General features: G+C 41.6%; 1 protein-coding gene across 2 annotated transcripts; it reads right to left on the bottom strand.

The window, feature by feature from the left end:
• Nucleotides 1–1,146: 1,146 nt before the first annotated feature.
• LOC137304607 (uncharacterized) lies at nt 1,147–15,784 on the bottom strand. Of its 2 annotated transcripts, XM_067973249.1 has the most exons (5): nt 15,679–15,775; nt 14,844–14,988; nt 9,924–10,245; nt 7,294–7,461; nt 1,147–1,970 (listed from the first exon to the last, which is right to left on the bottom strand). In XM_067973249.1, the coding sequence occupies exons 4-5, from the start codon at nt 7,424–7,426 to the stop codon at nt 1,441–1,443; spliced, it is 663 nt and encodes a 220-aa protein (XP_067829350.1). In that variant the 5' UTR covers nt 7,427–7,461; nt 9,924–10,245; nt 14,844–14,988; nt 15,679–15,775; the 3' UTR covers nt 1,147–1,440. The 2 variants fall into 2 exon arrangements, with proteins under 2 accessions (XP_067829350.1, XP_067829349.1); XM_067973248.1 differs by lacking the exon at nt 14,844–14,988 and having other exon boundaries at nt 15,679–15,784.
• Between the last annotated feature and the right edge of the window lie 5,298 nt (nt 15,785–21,082).

The raw sequence follows: 21,082 nt of genomic DNA, 5'->3' as shown, positions 1-21,082 counted from the left end.
ATATATTTCCAGCGATCTTCAAAGACTGTTAAAATATTCTGAAAGGACTTTAGTTTTCGACATCTTATTTTGGTTTCAGAAGCAGTTTTATGTAATATGTAAGTCAGACATTGGGCCGGAAATTGCAGGGAAGTCGCTTCATTAGAATGACGCATTAATGGCACTCGCCATTATTAATTCGTAAAAAAAATCCAGCAACTTATGGAGTAAAAGAGATACGCCATGAGTTACGATTCTGCGCTGATTGCTGGATGATTTGAGCTACTCCGCCATTAGCATCGCCAAAGCCTTGTCTGATCTTTCTGAGCCACACATGAAGTGTGGCTGAGATAGTAGGCAAATTGCTCTTAGGTGGAATTCACTGCCAGAGTTAGTGATTAAGTTAGAAACTATGTCAACATTCAAGATTAGATTGGATAGGTGGATGAAGGAAAAGGGAATGAAGAGATATGGGATCAGGGCAGGTATGGTGATTGGGACTATTTGCTCGGAAAGTAAATGTCGACAGGGACTGATTGGGCTGAATGGCCATTTTCTGTGTTGTAACTTCTGTGTATTGATGTGTTTCTATATCTCCAACATGGGGCTTTGAAACCAGCTGTTTGAAGTGATTGGGAGTGACTCACCCTCTGGTTTTTCTTTTGTTGAGTAATGAGGTCTCTGCTTCACACCTCATGAGTGAGGGTTAACAGCCACATCCCACCACTTCACAGCAGTACAGCAAGTTGGAGCACCAATGCACTGACTCCCATGGGGATAAGTTTATGAATTTGTGCTTCAGGCTTGGAGTTTTGTCTGCCAGGAGTACATATCAGGAATTTAGGTGTTCCCACAATGTTCCATCTGTTAAAATTATTCCCAATAAGTGAGCAAAGCTCCATGCCAGGAGCACAAATTCATAAAATTACCCCTCACATCACCTACCAATTTTTTAATATGTTTTGAAATTAATTTCATATTTAGTGGTCTGTTTTGGAACATTAATTGTTATGATATAAAAATCATATGTAAAAACAATGCAAAATACAAAGTAGACGATGCCTTCTCTGCCCAAGAACAGATAATAGTTTCAATCATACTTGCCTCTGTTTTCCTGGTAAAGTCCATTTTTAGCATATTGTAGATATGAAAATCATGTAATAATAATTGAATGTGTAACAGGTTTTCTTTTATTAAAATTTTCAAATTAACATTTGAGCTGAGATATGGATACTTAGTAGATTGACAGTATTGATATTGCTGGCATTTTCAAAATTGCCATAATCATTTTATAGATTCTCACACTATTACAAATATTTGCTGTTTGTCCACCAAATGTCCAGGCTGTAAAATCATATAATACTAACATTTTAAATTATCTGATTATGAACATAGTGAGTGCACAGTGGTTTCAGAGTGTACTTCATTGTGATGTTATTTACAAGAATGCAATATATTCAGTTACATTGGTCTCCATCCTCCACGGAAACGCATCATTTTGATGATGTGGAAGTTGTTCATCCCAAATGTGTTCTTCATCATGTCTCTGTCCAGATCAAAAAGCAACTGCCCATCAACCTGCTGTGAATGAAAGGTCTCAATGTACTTTCCCATGTTGAGCAAATTCAAACAGTCGCAGACCTCACCCACACTCAAATGCTGTAAGTCCTTTGGAACCTCACTCATAGAGGCAATGTGTTTTGCTTCGCATGTTTGTATATCACTTGATCTGATGAGCGTTCTTGGATTGGGTGGCACAACAGGTCGAGTGAAGTCCATTTCTGCGTTTGGTTTTGGGGGTTTCTGTGGCTTATTTTCCCCCTGACTTCGAACTGGATTGTTGTTAGGAGCTGGTGATTGGCTTTGTTGAGGATGTACAGGTATGTACATGTTTTCTGGCCTGTTTGTGTTCAGATCGATATATATTGGCTCAATTTCAGCATATTCTCCTGTATACTGAATCACCTCATTTTTGTCCAGCAAAGTAATGTCTGCAAAATGGAGTGTTAACAGTAATTTAAAACTGTAGTAAATCAAATTTATATGAAGCCAGTACTTTGTATTACAAACATTTATTTCAATACCAGAAAAAACAAAGATTTTTAAGCTATAATGTGCAGTAAATCATTTTATCTCATTTCCTTGTAATGGAAAAATTAAACAGATTCTTTGTCATTTTACTACAGCAGTCTTAGTACAAAAATTAATTCATCGTTTACAGTAGCTAAGTGCTATCAAACAGTAACTTGGAGTCCTCCCGTACTGCTGAATGAAGTGGTTGAGTGTTGATGCCCTCACAGGCCACAAGAAGACTTCAGCTGTGCACTTCACCAAAACGAGATTGACAGTATCAGAGGTATCACTGGACCACTCTTTTGCATCTCCTAATGAGTATTTTTAGAATTGGACTGACAGAGGTCTTTGAGTGGGATGCCAACCTTATTCTTGTGGCTTCTGATGTTGTGCAGGGACATTAAAATGCCTTAAAAAGATGGGGTTGCACCCTCAGGAAACAAAACTATGTGTGCCTAGAATAAAATTATTTCAACTTCCAAATTCCTTTGTTTTCTAAATTTTTCTTAAAATGCTTCTTCACTACTTTTGGCATTCATTTCAGCATTGAACGTTCCAAACTCAGTATAGCATGATGAGATACAGTAAAGGTTTCTCCCACTCTGCCGTAACACTATGCCTTGACTGTTACATTAGAAAAGAGCCCCCCAAACAGCAGCAATGTGATTTTTTTCTATTTCCACACTAGCTGTCCCTATGGCTACTCTGAGCAAAATTAACACAGTGTTTGCCGCTGAGATAGCAGGATCAGCGAATTTGTCTTGTATCTCCTTTAGTCATCTTAGCAGGAAAGGTACTGCGTAATTTCTCACTTTCCTTCCCAAGGTAAGTCAATTAAAACTCCAAAATAACCATATTACCTTGGATCCTATATGTCTTTGATGCATTGTTTTGACATAATATTTTCATGGTCACAGCAACACAGTAACCATCATATTCTACACTGCATTCAATCATCTCTGTCAGCACATATTAAGCTTCTAAAGCCCATTGCTATATGGATATTATTTCAGTTCTTTAACTATATTAATCAAAACGGCAGCAACTGATTTAGGAACAGGAGCAGGCCATTCAGCCCTTCGAACCTATTCAGCTGAGAGTCGATTCTATTTTTCCAGTACTGAATTTCAGGGGTGGGGCGGCAGGGGATTGCCTTCTAATCTTAAATCTAGCTTGAGGCTTTTTCATTTTGTTCCTGTGTTCTCAAGTTCTTTGCTCATATCCTCAAAAACCTGCTTGCATCTAGAATATTCATTTCACATTTTTTTTAAAAGCCTAAATCATATCATGTTTTCTCCAGTGAAAATAACTAAGGAATTTTTCATAATTTAGAACTCTTAAGTCCTTGGAATCATCTTCATTATTCTTGTGACTGTTTCTAATTCATTAATATGCCCAAAGCTTCACACAAAATTAAGCTTTGGCAGTGATCTAATCAAGACTTATAACCAAATGTTCTTGAAATTTATCTCAGGATCTGATTAATTAACAATGTTGATAACGTTGACTGAATACTTTCAATGGATTTTTAATAATTGCCATATCCATTTCCATCTTTGTTTAATGTTTCTTGTTCCAGTATACATAACCTTGTGTTTATCTACTTTAAAAGCTGTTATTTTTTCTTAGTCCATCCAGAACTGCTGGGTTCATCATCTAGCTATGTAACTTGCTGTCATCAGCACATTTCCAACATTACAAGAAATACCCCCCATATGATTTATGAATAATGTGAAAAGCAGGACAGATCCAGTGGAACTCTAGCTAGAGCTTTTGGCTTTCCATTATCATCTTTTTACATTACTAAGTTATCAGCCCAGTTAGCAAATTTGCCTTTAGTTCAATGCGGCTGATTTTCATGTCCCCTCAACAGGCGGGAATGGGATGCTTGTGTGATGAAAATAACAGCGCAGCACTTACTGTGCAAATCATGTTTAACTAACTTGATTGAGTTTTTTGATAAGGTAACAGACAGGATTGATGAGGGCAATGCGGTTGATGTTGAGTATATGGACTTTCAAAAGGCGTTTGATAAAGTGCCACAAATAGGCTTGTCAGCAAAATTGAAGCCCATGGAATAAAAGGGGCAGTGGCAGCATGGATAAGAAATTGGCTAAGTGACAGGAAACAGAGAGTAGTGGTGAACGGTTGTTTTTCGGACAGAAGGAAGATATACAGTGATGTTCCCCAGGGGTTGGTCCTAGGACTACTGCTTTTTTTGATATATATTAATGACTTGGACTTGGGTGTCCAGGGCACAATTTCAAAATTTGCAGATGACACAAAACTTATAAGTGTAGTAAACTGTATAAGTGAGGAGGATAGTAATAGACTTCAGGAGGACGTAGACAGGCTGGTGGAATGGGCGGACACGTGGCAGATGAAATTTAGCGCAGAAAAGTGCAAAGTGACACATTTTGGCAGGAAGAATGAGAAGAGGTCATATAAACTAAATGGTACAATTCTAAAGGGAGTGCAGGAACAGAGAAACCTGGAGGTATATGTGCACAAATCTTTGACGGTGGCAGCACAGGTTGAGAAAGCGGATGAAAAAGCATAAGGGATCCTGGGCTTTATAAATAGAGGCATAAAGTACAAAAGCAAGGATGTTATGTTGAACCTTAATAAAACACTGGTTCGACCACAACTGGAGTGTTGCATCCATTTCAGGGCACCGCACTTTAGGAAGGGAGTAAAGGCCTTAGACAGGGTGCAGAAAAGATTTACTAGAATAGTTCCAGGGGTGAGGGACTTGAGTTACGTGAATAGACTGGAGAAGCTGGGGTCGTTCTCCTTAAAGCAGAGAAGGTTAAGAGGAGATTTGATAGAAGTGTTCAAAATCATGACGGGTTTAGGTAAAGAGAAACTGTTCCCATTGGTGGATGGCTCCAGAACCAGAGGACACAGATTTAAGGTGATTGGCAGAAGGACCAAAGACGACATGAAGAAAAACTTTTTTACACAGCGAGTTGTTATGATCTGGAATGCGCTGCCTGAAAGGGTGGTGGAAGCAGATTCAATCATGGCTTTCAAAAAGGAATTGGATGAATACTTGAAGGGAAAAAAATTTCAGGGCCACAGGTAAAGACCAGGGGAATGGGGCTAATTGGATTGCTCTTACAAAGACCCAGTACGGGCTCCTTCTGTGCTGTAACCATTCTATAATTCTGTGATCACCCTGTTCCCGCCGACATCCAGGTCTTTGTCATTTTGGCGGAAAGAGGAGGAAAAGAACGAAGAGACTTGAATTTATATAGCACCTTTCACGACCTCAGGATGTCCCAAAGCGCTTTACAGCCAATTAATTACTTTTCTGAAGTGCAGTCACTGTTGTAATGTAGGAACCCTCATTAGCCCACGCAAAGAGAGGTGGCAATTCTGGACTTAGTTTTAGGGAATGAAGCTGGGCATGTGGAAGGGGTATCAGTGGGAGAGCATTTTGATGGTAATGATCATAGTTCAGTTAGATTTAGCATAGTTATGGAAAAGGACAAAGATAGGCCAGGAGTAAAAGTTCTTAATTGGGGAAAGGCTAATTTTACTAAGCTGGGATGTGATTTAGCAAAAGTGTACTGGAAACAGCTACTTGAAGGTAGATCAGTGTCAGAGCAGTGGGAGGCATTCACGGAGGAGATACTGAGGGTTCAGAACAAATATGTTCCCACAAAAAAAAAGGGTGGGTCTCCCAAATCTAGAGCTCGTTGGATGTCGAGGAATATACAGGGTAGGATAAGGCAAAAAAGGGAAGGCTGTTTCCAGTTGGGTTCCACAGGGCTCAGTAAGGCCCCTTGCTTTTTGTGGTATATATCAATGATGTAGACTTAAATGTAGGGGGTATGGTTAAGAAGCTTGCAGATAATACAAAAATTGGCCGTGTGGTCGACAGTGAGGAAGAAAGCTATAGACTTTTTTTATTCGTTCATGGGATGTGGGCGTCGCTGGCGAGGCCGGCATTTATTGCCCATCCCTAATTGCCCTTGGTGATGAGCCGCCTTCTTGAACTGCTGCAGTCCGTATGGTGACGGTTCTCCCACAGTGCTGTTAGGAACGGAGTTCCAGGATTTTGACCCAACAACTGCAGGAAGATATCAATGGACTGGTCAGGTGGGCAGAAAAGTGGCAAATGGAATTCAATCTGGAGAACTGTGAGGTAATGCATTTGGGGAGGGCAATCAAGGCAAGGGAATATACAATAAATGGTAGGATACTGAGAAGTGTAGAGGAACAGAGGGACCTTGGAATGCATGTCCACAGATCCCTGAAGGTAGCAGGACAGGTAGATAAGGTGGTTAAGAAGGCATACGGGATACTTTCCTTTATTAGCCAAGGCACAGAATATAAGAACGGGGAGGTTATGCTAGAACTGTATAAAACATTAGCTAGGCCACAGCTAGAGTACTGCGTGCAGTTCTGATCACTAATTACAGGAAAGATGCGATTGCACTAGAGAGGGTACAGAGGAGATTTACGAGGATGTTGTCAGGACTGGAGAATTTTATCTATGAAGATAGATTGGATGGGCTGGGGTTGTTTTCTTTGGAACAGTGGAGGCTGAGGGAAGATTTAATTGAGGTGTATAAAATTATATGGGGTCGAGATAAAGTGGATAAAAAGGGACCTATTCCCTTATTGGAGAGATCAATAACCAGAGGGCATAGATTTAAAGTAGTTGGTAGAAGGATTAGAGGGGAGTTGAGGAGAAATTTTTTCACCCAGAGGGTGGGTGGGGGTCTGGAACTCACTGCCTGAAAGGGTGGTAGAGGCAGAAACCCTCATCGCATTTAAAACGTATTTGGATATGCACTTGAAGTGCCGTAACCTACAAGGCTACAGACCAAGAACTGGAAAGTGAGATTAGGCTGGATGGCTCTTTCTTGGCTGGCACAGATACGATGAGCCGAATGACCCTCCCCCTCTCGACCCTTATCTCATCTGGACTAGCTAGGATCTGCGTTGGAGTCGCTGGAATTCCCGCCCCTTCCGATTGGTGATCTATCCCAGAAGCATAAGCAGCTCACTATGTACCCGGCCATGAAAACGGTTCAAGCCTTCGACCACTTACATCGCGCGGACAGCGTGCTGAAAGTAGTCACTTGAAAATCAACTGCCATGAACTTTAAACTCAAAAACCTTCTCATAATCCAAGAATTCACTCAGTTGTCCTTGACATCTTCAGAGGTCTTCCTTGTGTTTTAAACCATATCTCACACCCCAAACCCCAGAATACTGTCAGTCACATACCTGACAAAATGAAATGATCCAAATGACCAATATTATTGACTATCTTATATTTATTGCAGAGCGTAGTCCATTCCATCTCATCTTTACTCTCAAATCCTTCTGCTGTAACCAGCTTAATTTCCTTCATATACATTGGGATCACAGAAGGAAACCGAATCAGTAGATTTCCTGAAAATATATAAAATAATTACTATGAGGGATTACAATCAAAGAAGTTGTGACAACTGAGAAAAATCCTTATACTGCAGCAACTCACCAATGTTATGACAACAGCACCTCCCTCCCCTCTGACCTCTAGCTCCGACAAGGACAATTGCAGCAGTGTCGTAGGAACTCCATCACCTCCAAGTCATCTACCATCCCGACTTGGATGTGTCTCCGTTCTTTCAATGTCGCTGATTAAATATGCTAGTATTCCCCGTCTAGCGCTGTTGTAGCAGCACTATCATATCAACACAAGGACTGCCGCAGTTTAAGGAGAAGGCCCACTACCGCCACCTCAAGGCAACTGGAGGATGGGCAATAAATGTGATCTTGCTCGTATTACCCACATCCCGAGAACAAATATACAAAAAAACCCTCCAAAAATCCAGTGCCGTCTACAATTGTTCATATTCCTTGGCTTTCCTTGTAGAAATCCTTCCTGTCGTAGCTGTGGAATATGCAGATTGCCCAATACATTTAGCAGCAGAGTCTGAGATCCCTGCAGATAGAGCATTCTGTCTATGGGAATGCTTTAGAGAAATAATTTTCTTGACACCAGATTGTTTCCCAAATATACTTCAGTTTTTTTTTTGAAGGCATACCTTCCTTTCTATATATGTTAATGGATGGCATGATTATGTAATTTATGGGGATAATATAGTTGTATTGGAATTGGAAAATATCTCTTCAATTTGTGTGTGACGTCATTGTGACACAATTCTCTGGGACTGTTTTAAAAGTTAGATGAGGAGATACGTGTTTTTTACAGTCTGGTTAGATGGTTTCTGAGAGATCACAGAATTGGGGATGGGCAAAGGACTGGCTCCTTCTGCTCTCTTCTGCATGGTTGAGACTACTTGGGTGATTACATTTATAGGGGGAAAATACATCAAGTACTTTTGAGTTTAAACTTTATACATATATGTATGTTTGTGTGTTTTAAGTAATGCATTTAGTTATTAAACATAGATATCAGTGTTATGGGGATCCTTTTGACTGATGTAATGGGGATACACCATCTTGCTTTCCTGGCCGGCCTCCCACCTTGCACCGTGAGTGTCAGGTGACACTCACCTGACGAAGGAGAAAGCCTCCGAAAGCTTGTGATTTTCAAATAAAACAGTTGGACTATAACCTGGTGTTGTAAGATTCCTTACATTTGTCAACCCCAGTCCATCACCGGCATCTCCACATCATGGCTACTTTGTACAAGTCACTGCCACTCATGGGATTTTCTGCCAGGACTGATGGGTGACAGAATACATGCACCCTAATATGGGTAGGGATATCCAAAAGATATGTAAATGATAGCAATACATCATATGACATATTTGCCATTATTTGAGTAATAGCAATACTGAGTGTTAGGCAAGCTGGGGCATTCCTGCTGTCCAGGGTTATGGGGATAGGGAGATTTAAAGGGGCACTTTGGAGGGTGCAATTGGCCACAAAAAAAGAGAAAGACTTACATTTCTATAGAGCCTTTCACAACCTCAGGACATATCAATGCCCTTTACAGCCAATGTAGTATTTTTCAAGTGTAGTCACTGTTATAATGTAGAAAACAGGGCAGCCAATTTGCACACAGCAAGATCCCACAAACACTTATGTGATAATGACCAGATCATCCGTTTTAGTGATGTTTGTTGAGCGACAAATATTAGCCAGAACACCCAGGAGAACTCCCCTGCTCTTCTTCGAAATAGTGCCATGGGATCTTTTACGTTCACTTGAGAGGGAAGACACAGGACGATTGATTACATTGGTCAAAGTGGGATTTTTGAAACAATATTTTTGATGTTTTGGGCAGTCCTCGAGGCTGGGCCAGAGTTCCCGTAGCAGCTCTTTTCCTCCATCCCCAAGAGGGAGTCCCCGATGGAGGCGGAAACCCTGCTGTAAATATTAAACTCAGCCTGTATTGAAAGCCTCCGGAAATATTGACTACTAATTGAAATAATAAAAATAGACCTATAAATGCTTAAAGTTCGAGAAATAGAGCCCAGAAATTACTGTTGTTGATATTAACGGATGAAGGATATTCTTTTCAAGAAAGGGTTAACCGTTCATCCGCTAATATCTCCAACAGTAATATTCGTTTGGAATTTTTACCCACGTCATTTAAGTGCTGAAGATGAGTTGTTAGCAACTGAAAAATACCAGTCATCGTATTCAGAAATGCTATACGACTAGAATATGTTATGTTATCATATGATATATGTTATCAAGAGAAATCCTGTATATAATCATATAACAGTAAATAGAAAGCATAAACTTTAGGTGGAACTTTCTCTGATGAGAAATTCTTCCCTGTGTTAAAAGATCTCCTAGAATCCCACAGATATTCATAATCCGATAGTGTTGTGAAGGGAACTCCCAACTGTATTAATTAATTTGTTAATGAAAGACCCCGGTAGTGAGTTGCTTACTGTGCCGGCACTAATCGTGTCCACTTCTTGCCGACCCAAGAATCCCTCGGTGACTTTAACAACTTTAGGCAACGATGTTCTGAACTTTTTCAGAAACTCATTCAAACTGTAGTCTCTTGCCATCCATTGTATTGTATTCGACTGCATTTTGGTGGCAAGTTTAATCCAGTACCATACTTCTGCGGTCGTCCAGAACACATGAAACCGACGTACTGTGATTGTGGTAACACTGTGCCTCAAGGTAAAAGAGGGAGGTTTCTCAATTCGTCACGGACATGACGACTGCAGCAATCGAAGCCTTCTTGCCAAATCCAGGCGGGGTCTAGAAAACAATACATCATAGATTCTCTCAAAACATAGCCAAGGTAACTATGTACTTAGTGATAGCACATGCATTTATATTCCATGTTAAGCCGTCTCTAGGCACTTCATGCAGTGAGTTCTTTTTGAAGTGGAGTCATTCTATGCCTCACAAACAGCAATGTGATGATCGATCAGCCCAAACTGGTTTTTACGGTATTATTGGTAGAGGGAACAATGTTGGCCAGTTTAGCCGAGAGCTGATTCCTGTACGAGGAGCCGTGCCCGCGGGGAGTTCTAGCTGGACCACACCCCCAGATTTCCCATCCATTAATTTATATTATTTGCTTCTTTCATGTGTACGTTTGGGATTAAAACGAAGTTCAAATACAAAGATGACCCAATCTGGCTGACACACCTCAGTACAGAAACAGTAAAAATGTCAGTAAGTTGCTGCAATTGAACAAAGGATGGCTTTAATATGTTAATGCTTGTTCATGTACAAATCCAATAGTGTTGTTCTGTCTAGAAGCATCTCTGGCATCTACCAATATATTGATGTCCTACATCGCAGATATGAAGTTCAAAACTAGGTGCATAGATGCATTTAAGGGGAAACTAGATAAGCACCTGAGGGAGAAAGGAATAGAAGGTTATGCTGATAGGGTGAGATGGAGAGGGGTGGGAGAAGGCTTCTGGGGAGCACAAACACTGGCATCGACCCTTTGGGCCAAATGGCCTGTTCCTGTGCTGTAAATTCTATGTAGATGATAAGTGGGCTGTTTCAGCATTGTTAGGTGAGCACTGGCCAGTCCTGTCTCTGGAGTAGGGGCATTTGCATTTATAAATTTTCAATGAGCTATTCACCTGCAAACTATTCAATTTGCAGAGTTAGCTCCTTTATAGGAAGCTCAGCTATTATCTTTGGCATTCTGTGGATGTTTCACGGTCTGATACAATCAGGAGAGATGCATATTTTGATTATTCTGTTCCTGGCGGAACTTCAAAGAGTCAGGAGGTATGGTTTAGATTTTCCTCCATGGTCATCCAACAGGCATGAGAGAGAACCCTACCCTAGAAAGAAAGAATTGCATTTATATAGTGCCTTTCACAAACTCAGGACATCCCAAAGTGCTTCACAATGAAGTACTTTTGAAGTGTAGTCACTTTTTTAACCCTGCAGCCAATTTGCACACAGAAAGGACCCATAAACAGCAGTGAGGTAATACCAGATAATCTGTTTTAGTGATGTTGGTTGAGGGATAAATATTGGCCAGGACACCGGGGAGAACTCCCCTGCTCTTCTTTGAATAGTGCCATGGGACCTGACAGGGCAGATGGGGTCTCAGTTTAACGTCTCATCCGAAAGACGGTACCTCCGACAGTGCAGCTGTCCCTCAGTACTGCACTGGAATGTCAGCTTAGACTATGGGCTCAAATCTGTGGGCCATTTGAATGGTCCTGATGCACTGTCAACGTATGCCTACCTCCTCACTGGGCACTGTGGTCTGAAAATCAGGCAGGCAATCAGGCCGACCTGCAGATTATCTTGAAGTTGAAAAAAGTTTCCCAATTTGCCTGAAAAGTCTTGGAACTGCCCACGACCCCTGCAGAAACTCTGGTCTGTGAGGGGGAGGGTTGCTGGGAGAAGCTCTTGTGCCAGATTTCTTCAGGCACCCCTCCCCTCGGTGCCCAACAAACAGCAAAAAGCTGGGACCTCCCTCTTACTATATATAAGAACTCTGGGTCCAGGTCTAACCCAGGCCCACTGACAGCACCCGAGAAAGCTCCAGGAAATCTGGGGCCAGTGCAGTAGCGGTGAACACCTGACACAATGGGTCCCACCCCTTTTCACTGTGTCTGGGGAACATCGATTAACAGGCACAGTGAAAAGGAAAATCTACGCATATATCTCGAACAGACTTGCCCCAATTAGCGGGGGAGGATGCTTTGTGGAAGGTTAGTTGCAAACCCCTAGTCAGGGACCTTAGTTCCAGTCCAATTCTATAGAGTTTTAGCACAGGAGATATGACTGTTATTTTCTTTACTCAAAGAGGACTCATTAAATTCTGTATAGATTATTGTAAATCTGCTAGTTGACTTTGCTTGTATTCTTAACTATTGTTTCTAAATCCACTCAGTACATTATAATCTAAGCTTGGTCTGATAGAGGGTTTATAGTACCGTTTTCTGAAGTGAAGGTAACCACGAGGCAACATGATGCACCCAGTAAGCTGAGTTAGGTTTCTGTTTGACCCCTTGGCCCATTACAAATACCCAACCACAGGTAAAGACACACCTGGGGGTGAAATTGCTCTTGGGTAATAGAACAAAATGGGTGATAGCGAAACGGTCGCCCATTTTACACCCCACCCGAATTCCATTTCCTTGACAGCAAGTCAGCGCCTAACCAACTGTACCCCAACATGTCAGCGCCTATAGAATGGTACCCCAGCAAGTCAGTAACTGTTGAAGTGTACCCCAGCAAGTCAGCACCTCTAGAACTGTACCCCAGCAAGTCAACACCTCTAGAACTGTACCCCAGCATGTCAGTGCCTGTAGAACTGTACCTCAGCATGTCAACGCTTGTAGAACTGTACGCCAGCAAGTCAGCACCTCTAGAACTGTACCCCAGCAAGTCAGCACCTCAAACTGTATCCCAGCAAGTCAGCACCTGTAGAACTGTACGCCAGCAAGTCAGCACCTCTAGAACTGTACCCCAGCAAGTTAGCACCTCAAACTGTATCCCAGCAAGTCAGCACCTGTAGAACTGTACACCAGCAAGTCAGCACCTCTAGAACTGTACCCCAGCATGTCAACGCTTGTAGAACTGTACCCCGGCATGTCAGCACCTATAGAACTGTACCCCAGCATGTTAACGCTTGTAGAACTGTACCCCGGCAAGTCAGCACCTATAGAACTGTACCCCAGCATGTCAACGCTTGTAGAACTGTACCCTGGCAAGTCAGCACCTATAGAACTGTATCCCAGCATGTCAACTCCTGTAGAACTGCACCCCAGCAAGTTAGCACCTATAGAACTGTATCCCAGCAAGTCAGCGCTTATTGATATACCCCAGCAAGAGTCAGTGCCTGTAGAACTGTAGCCCAAGTCAGCACCTCCAGGTGGGGATGGGAGTAAAATGGACAAAAAGTTTGTAAAATGAATGTGTTCAGTTTGTTCATTACTGTTATCTGTTGGTTGTAGTTGAACGTTACAGTAAATCTTTAAAACCTAACATGACAATAAGTTGTAGTTATATAGCTCCACGGTAAGAGAACTACAGGAGGTGACTAAAGGCACAGTTGGAAGGGTACATTTTTGGGAACTTTTGATGGTGAAGTAAAAGGTAGTGAGGCAGATGGATTTGGAGAAGGAGTTGCCGTGTGTGGTGGTTGAAGGTTGAAGGCCAGTGCAGGTGGAGCAGAGCGAAGGAGAGGATGCAACAAAAAACTGTCAGAAAGTGTAGGATGTGCTCTGGCAACCAGGGCTAGAAGACGTTACACTGGCAAGTTGTTGGCAAAGCCAAGAAAGGGTTCACAAGGACCAGGATTTGGAATTCAATACTTTGGGGAATGGGGAGCCAATAAATATTTTCTGGTATGGGAGGAGGCCCTAGCGTGGAATCCAAGATGGACAGTGGATTTGCAGATGAGTTGAAGTTTATGTTGAGTTGAAGTTTATGTTGAGTGGAACTCGAGAGATCAGCAAGAAGAATCTGTGCCTCCCAGTGCCAAAGGCATAGATGAGGGTTTTAGTGGTTGTGGTGAAGGCCAGGGCTGATACAGGCCAGGTTTGTGGAGATGGAAATACTTGGTCACTCCACCATTTAAGAAGGGTGGGAGAGATAAACTAGGAAATTCTAGGCCTATTAGTCTAACATCAGTTGTGGGGAATTTACTAGAATCTGTTATTAGGGATAGAGTGGCTGAGCATTTGGACAAATATGAGCTGATCAGAGAGAGCCAGCGTGGATTTGTAAAGGGTAGGTCATATCTAACAAACCTAGTTGAACTTTTTGGGGAGCTAACTAACGTGGTAGATAAGGAGTGTCTATGGCTGTTATTTATGTGGACTTCCAGAAGACATTCGATAAGGTTCTACATAAGAGACTGTTAACAATAATGAGAGCATATGGAATTGGAGGCTTGGATAGGGAATTGGTTAGGAGGTAGGAAACGGAGAGTAGGGATAATGAGAATGTACTCAAATTGGCAGGATGTGACTAGTGATGTCCCACAGGGTCTATCCTGGGGCCACAGCTTTTCACCATATCTATAAAGGACTTGGATGAAGGAATAGAGAGCTGTATATTTAAGTTTGCTGATGACACTAAGTTAGGTAGTACAGTAAATATTATAGATGGGAGCAGAAAGTTGCAAAGGGACATTGATAGATTAAGTGAGTGGGCAAAACTGTGGCAGATGGAGTTCAATATAGGAAAGTGTGAGGTCATCCACTTTGGATCTAAGAAAGAAAGATCAGAGTATTTTCTAAATGGCGAGAACTAGGAACTGTGGTTGAGCAGAGAGATATAGGGGTTCAAATACAGAAATCACTAAAAGTTAGTGGACAGGTACAAAAAATAATTAAAAAGGCTAATGGAATGTTGGCCTTTACCTCAAGATGTGGAGATGCCGGTGATGGACTGGGGTGGACAAATGTAAGGAATCTTACAACACCAGGTTATAGTCCAACAATTTTATTTTAAAATCACAAGCTTTCGGAGATTATCCCCTTCGTCAGGTGAGTGACCTCAAGAGGGCTGGAATACAAAGAGTGGAAGTTATGTTACAGCTGAACAGACCTCTGGTTAGACCCTATCTGAAGTACTGCATTCAGTTCTGGGCATCGCACCTCAGGAAGGATATATTGGCCTTGGAAGAGGTGCAGCGCAGATTTACCAGAATGATACCAGGACTAAAAAGGTTGAATTATGAGGACAGGTTGCATAGAATTGGCTTGTATTCCCTTGAATATAGAAGATTAAGGGGTGATCTAATTGAGGTGTTTAAGATGATTAAAGGATTTGATAAGTATTATGTGGATTTTCCTGTTGCTGTACAAAAGGGTTGTTAATCCTTCAACAATAACTGCCACATAATACAAGTCCGAGTGGTTATACAATAGCAGGCTTCAATAGATTTACTTACAACAGTAATACATCTGACTTCAGATTACATTAAATGACAAGCAATCAATACAACCTGGTTTTTCCTGCGAATTGAGGATGATCAGACCTGACCTCCATGGACTGCCTGTGGCAATGGACTTTCGACCGTCCCCTCTCAAGAGCTCTAACTTTTGGGAGGGAGCATGCCCTATCTTTATACTATTTGGCTGTGTTGTTCTGCACGTAAGCATCTCCGTCCTTATCTCCTGGTTATGAAACATCCTACTGTGCTAAACCTGTCAAAAACAACCAAGGATGGCCGTATTATGTTAGCGCGGTTACCTTATCCCTGCTGCAGAAACAGTTTGTTCCACATTAGTCTTGAATGGCTTCTGTGATGTCTCCTGTTTTACGTTGCCTTTCACTGTTATCAGGTCTTGGTATGTGTTTCTTAGTAACTATCTAGTATGAACTGCCTCATGACCTTTGGTTGTTTTTTTATCATTCTTTCAATGGCCTCTTAGGTTTCTATAAGTTATCTTTCTCACAAAGATGTTGAACTTTGCCCCCCTTTAACATCTGCCCTCTCGCTAAGATGCTTGGCACTTTGCGAGCTTGTATTCTTGTCCCTGCTTGTTTCAAACCCTATTCTTACATCTCCCTCCTCTTGAACCTGAATGAAACCGCTCTGGTTCAATTTTTACTCGATCCCTCAACTCTCTTGGTCTTACCTAAGATCATCTTGAGTTTACATTTTGTCAACATTAGGTTTACATAAGTGCACATAGACATGTACAAATTGCTTCTAAGTTTCATTTGGTTAATACAGAAACCTACAGTGAACCATTATCAAGAAATCATGGACTTAATGCTCTCCTTTTACTAATATCTAACTTGTGGATATTTTTGCTGAGTATTATTTCTCCCGAGCCCAATTTCATTGTTAACTGAAAGGAACCTAACACTGAATTTTGGAAATCCAAATTACTATGTCCTTCTTTACTTTAATTTCAACCCCTCTGATTGGTACTAATTTTCTGATGTTTCATTAATTAGTCAATTTCCCTATGGAGCATGTGTCAGTGCCTTAGTTAAAAGGTTTTCCCCCTCTCCGGAGCCACATTAACCATTTCATGTCGTACCGTTGTCAAGTAACTGAGCATATCTGAGACCCGTTCTTTGGTGTATCTTCACCCCACATTTCCGCATACTAGTCACTTCACACACAATATTAACTTTCTTCTGGCCAGTTTCTTTTTCCTCATGGTATTTCCGAATGTGTTTTCCATGGCACATGTCATAAGATTCAGTAAGATTCAATCCTGTAAGGGCAACTGCTCTGTTTAAACATACTAACAGGAGCGGGCCATTTAGCCCCTCGAGCCTGTTCTATCATTCAATCAGATCATGGCAGATCTGTGACGTAACTCCATATCCCTTAATACCTTTGGTTAACAAAAGTCTATCGATCTCAGATTTAAAATTAACAATTGAGCTAGCATCAACTGCTTTTTGTGGGAGAGAGTTCCAAACTTCTACCACCCTTTGCATGTAGAAGTGTTCCCTAACTTCACTCCTGAAAGACCTGGCTCTAATTTTTATGCTATGGTCCCCTAGTCCTAGACTCCCCAACCAGAGGAAATAGTTTCTCTCTATCTATCCTATCAGTTCCCCTTAATATCTTGTAAACTTCGATCAAATCACCCCTTAATCTTCTAAATTCCAGGGAATACAACCCTAGTTTGTGTAATCTCACCTCGTAATTTAACCCTTGGAGTCCAGCTATCATTCTGGTAAAATTTACGCTGCACTCCCTCCAAGGCGAATATATCATTCTTAAGGTGGGGTGCCCAGAACTGAACACAGTACTCCAGGCATAGTCTAACCAGGGCTTTGCATAGCTGTCGGATAACTTCTACCCCCTTGTGTTCTAGTCCTCTAGATATAAAGGCCAGCATTTACATAAAGAGTGGTCTCAATAGCTCACCCGGTCGTAGGCCTTTGTAATCATGTCCTTCATCCTGGTCTCCTTTTCCAATTGATGGCAACATACATTTGTATCTTTCATGTCCACTGTAGGCATTCTTGGGCTTTCAGGTTATCTTATCAAAAGATCGGGGGGTGTCTGGAGATCTTTGTCTGTCTCCCCCTGCCTGGTCCTGATGTCTCGGGTAGTGGCCTGGCTATCAAATGTAGTTTTCCTCATTATTCAGTAAAGGCAAGGACACAAATATCCCCAAGAGAAAGCTATCAATTTACGATTCTCAACTACACTTTCCTGACTTTCATTAGATTGTATATTTAGACCAGATTGATACCTTTGGTAAATTGTGCCCAGGTGATTTATTTACCCATAACCACCCAGGGTGATGACTTTAGAGAAATTCCCATTTGGTGGTGTAATTTCCCTGCCTCTATCTCATATCCTCAATTACTTCCTCTCATCCAATTGTACACATCCCATTAATTACCATTTCATCTCCTTCATGAGCCTTGGAGGAACTTTACCATCCAATACAATATTTACCATCTGGTCCAATATCAATACATTTTTGTTTATTTTACTTGGCCGCCTTTATTTATTTCAATTCCGGAGCAGGATTGTTGTACTGACTGGACTGGTCAATGTGTAGTTTTATTTTCCCCCCACAAAATACTTTCTTCCTTGATGCACAGCATTGGACAGGAACCACTTAGACTGGACTACTTTTATTTAAAAATATAATTTGATTATCTCTTTAAACTACAGATAAATTTTCCCATCTCGAGTGCTTGAACAGCAACTCATATCAATTTATCTTATCAATTCCAATTTCAGAAACAAATTATGTCCAGGCTTTGTGGTTTTACAGTAGAGGCAGAAGTGCTTATAATTACTTTTGGATATATCTCTCCCTCCCACCCCCAGCCCCCTCCCTACCATAATGTGTCTCAGAAAATAAATGGGTTAAAGCAAGACAAATCAAAACATTTTCAAAAGAGGAAAAGCAACTTGGTTTATGCTTAGTTAAATATCGAAGAGTTTTGATCAAGGCTGATGATTGCTTTTCCCATCTCTATGTAATTTGGAATTTTTAAAATCCAAAATCTGAAGTCTTAGTCCAAAACGGCACCATGCGATGACATTTGATATCTGACGATGTCTGCAGAAAAGATCTTAAATTCTTAACATGACTGGCTCATTTCCTGCAGCAACATTTCTCCAGCAAAGGTTGCTCCGTAACTTTGTGAAGCCACTTCCTTGTCAAAGAATTACTCTTAGTAATCCTGCATCATCAACACTGATGCGGTCCTGAAAACCACAGTCCCCTATTTGAAAAGAAACACAGAAAATCCTCTGGGGCTCTTCTTGAGAGCCCAAGGGGTTAATTTGTCAATTCATGATTTCACAATTTCATTCTGTCACACTAGTCACATCCTGCCAATTTGAGAACCTGCCCATTATCCCTACTCTCTGGCTCCTGCCGCTCAGCCAATTTCCTACCCAGGTTAATAATTTGCCCTCAATTCCATGAGCTTCAACTTTAGATAACAGTCTCTTATGAGGGACTTTATCGACTGCCTTCTGGAAGTCCATATAAACAATATCCATAGACATTCCCATGTCCACTACTTTAGCACCTCTTCAAAAAATTCAATCAGATTCGTCAGGCATGACCAACCCTATACAAATCTATGCTGGCTCTCTCTAATCAGCTGAAAACTTTCAAGGTGTTCAGTCACTCTATCCTTAATTATAGAATCTAGTAATTTCCCAACAACAAAGAATTATAGGAAGGATGCAGCATTCGGCCCAATGTATCTGCGCTAGGTCTATGCAAGAGCAATCCAGCTAGTCCCACTCCCCCACCCTTTCCCCGTAGCCCTGCAATTTTTTTCCTTTCAAGTATTAATCTAGTTCCCTTTTGAAGGCCATGATTGAATCTGCCTCCACCACCGCCTCGGGCAGTGCATTCTAGATCCTAACCACTCGATGTGTAAAAAAGTTTTTCCTCATGTCACCTTTGGTTCTTTTGCCAATCACCTTAAATCTATGTCCTCTGGTCCTTGACCCTTCCGCCAATGGGAACAGTTTCTCTCTATCTACTCTGTCTCGACCCTTCATGATTTTGAACACCTCTATCAAATTTCCTTGCAACCTTCTCTGTTCCAAGGAAAACAACCCCAGCTTCTCCAGTCTATCCACGTAACTAAAGTTCCTCATCCCTGAAATCATTCTAATAAATCTCTTCTGCACCCTCTCTAAGGCCTTCACATCTTTCCTGAAGTGAATTGGACACAATATTCCAGTTGTGGCCGAACCAGTTTTATAAAGGTTCATCATGATGTTAGGCTATCTGGTCTATAACAGATGTTAGGCTAACTGGTCAATAATTCCGTGTTTTTCTTCTCTCACCTTTCTGAAATAGTGGAGTGACATGTGCAATTTCTCAATCTAAAGGAACGATTCCTGAATCGAGAGAACTTTGGCAGATTATAGTTAGGACATCTGCAATGTTCTCACCTACTTCCTTTAAAACTCTGGGATAGAAACCATCTGGTCCGGGGGATTTATCACTCTTTAGTGCCATTACTTTCTTCAGTCTGTTTCCTCACCCAAGCCTGGTGTGGTGAAGGTTCCTCCATCTTTCTTTTTGTTCTTCATCTTTCAACCTACCCTTCCGAATTTCAACTTCCTCTCTCAACCTCCCTAACTCGTGACTGAAACAAGACTCCCGCTTTCCAATCCTCTCTAGTTTTCTTTTCCTTTACCAGTTACTTCACCTTAGTCTCCACCTCACACAAAGTCTGACAGATTTTAATCAATACAGTACAAGTTCCTATGTTGTCCTGGATAAACTTTGCATCTGATTTTTACGTAACTCCTTTACAGCGTCTAGGTTGTGACAGGACACATTTTAACTCCTCGTCCTCCTGCACAATTTCTTTTCTTTTCTCTTTTGCTTAGAAGATTTTAACTCCTGCTCAATTTCTTTTCTCTTCCCTCAAGGGCACGCATTGCCCTCATGACTTTTCCATGTTTGTGTGGCTTGTTGTACATAAACCATCCGGTGCACTCGCCATGGTTTATTCTTTCACGGACTTGAGGGGTTGGCTACTTCAAACTATTTATTCCTCCTCCCTGTCTTCTCTCACAGGCTTGAGCGGTGGCTAACTTTAGCTCACTCCGTCAAAACCACTTATTCTTCCACCCCGTCTCGTCGGAATTACTCAGTCCATCTCTTAACACTAGCTACTTCAAACCTTTAAAACATGGGCCCACCCAGGGACTCCAACATTAGCAGATTTTCCCGTTGCTGTCGCTACAAAAGGGCTGTTAATCCTTCAACAATAACTACCGCATGATACAAGCCCAAGTGGTTATAAAATAGCAAGCTTTAATAGATTGACTCACAACAGTGTCTTCAGATTACATTAAATGACAAGCAATCAATACAACCTGGTTTCCCACGAATTGAGGATGATCAGACCTGACCTCCGCGGACTGCCTGTGGCTACGGACCTCCGACCATCCCATCTCGAGAGCTCTAACTTTTGGGAGGGAGCATGTCCTATCTTTATACTATTCGGCTGTGTTGTTCTGCACATAAGCATCTCTGTCCTTATCTCCTGGTTGTGAAACATCCCACTGTGCTGAATGTGTCAAAAACAACCAAAGATGGCCGTGTTATGTTAGCGCAGTTATCTTATCCCTGCTGCAGTAACAGTTTGTTCCACATCAGCCTCGAATGGCTTCAGCGACATC

This window comes from Heptranchias perlo, chromosome 38 (assembly GCF_035084215.1).
Source record: "Heptranchias perlo isolate sHepPer1 chromosome 38, sHepPer1.hap1, whole genome shotgun sequence".
In the NCBI taxonomy this organism is placed as follows: domain Eukaryota; kingdom Metazoa; phylum Chordata; class Chondrichthyes; order Hexanchiformes; family Hexanchidae; genus Heptranchias; species Heptranchias perlo.
The sequence above is the reverse complement of the archived record's forward strand: the minus strand, read 5'-3'. Positions and strand labels throughout refer to the sequence as shown.

Excerpts from the sequence above, each read along its gene's own strand:
- LOC137304607 (XM_067973248.1), bottom strand. The coding sequence starts at position 7,426 with ATGTATATGAAGGAAATTAAGCTGGTTACAGCAGAAGGATTTGAGAGT. Across the intron at positions 1,971-7,293 it reads GGATCATTTCATTTTGTCAG|ACATTACTTTGCTGGACAAA; the intron begins GTATGTGACTGA and ends TCCATTTTGCAG.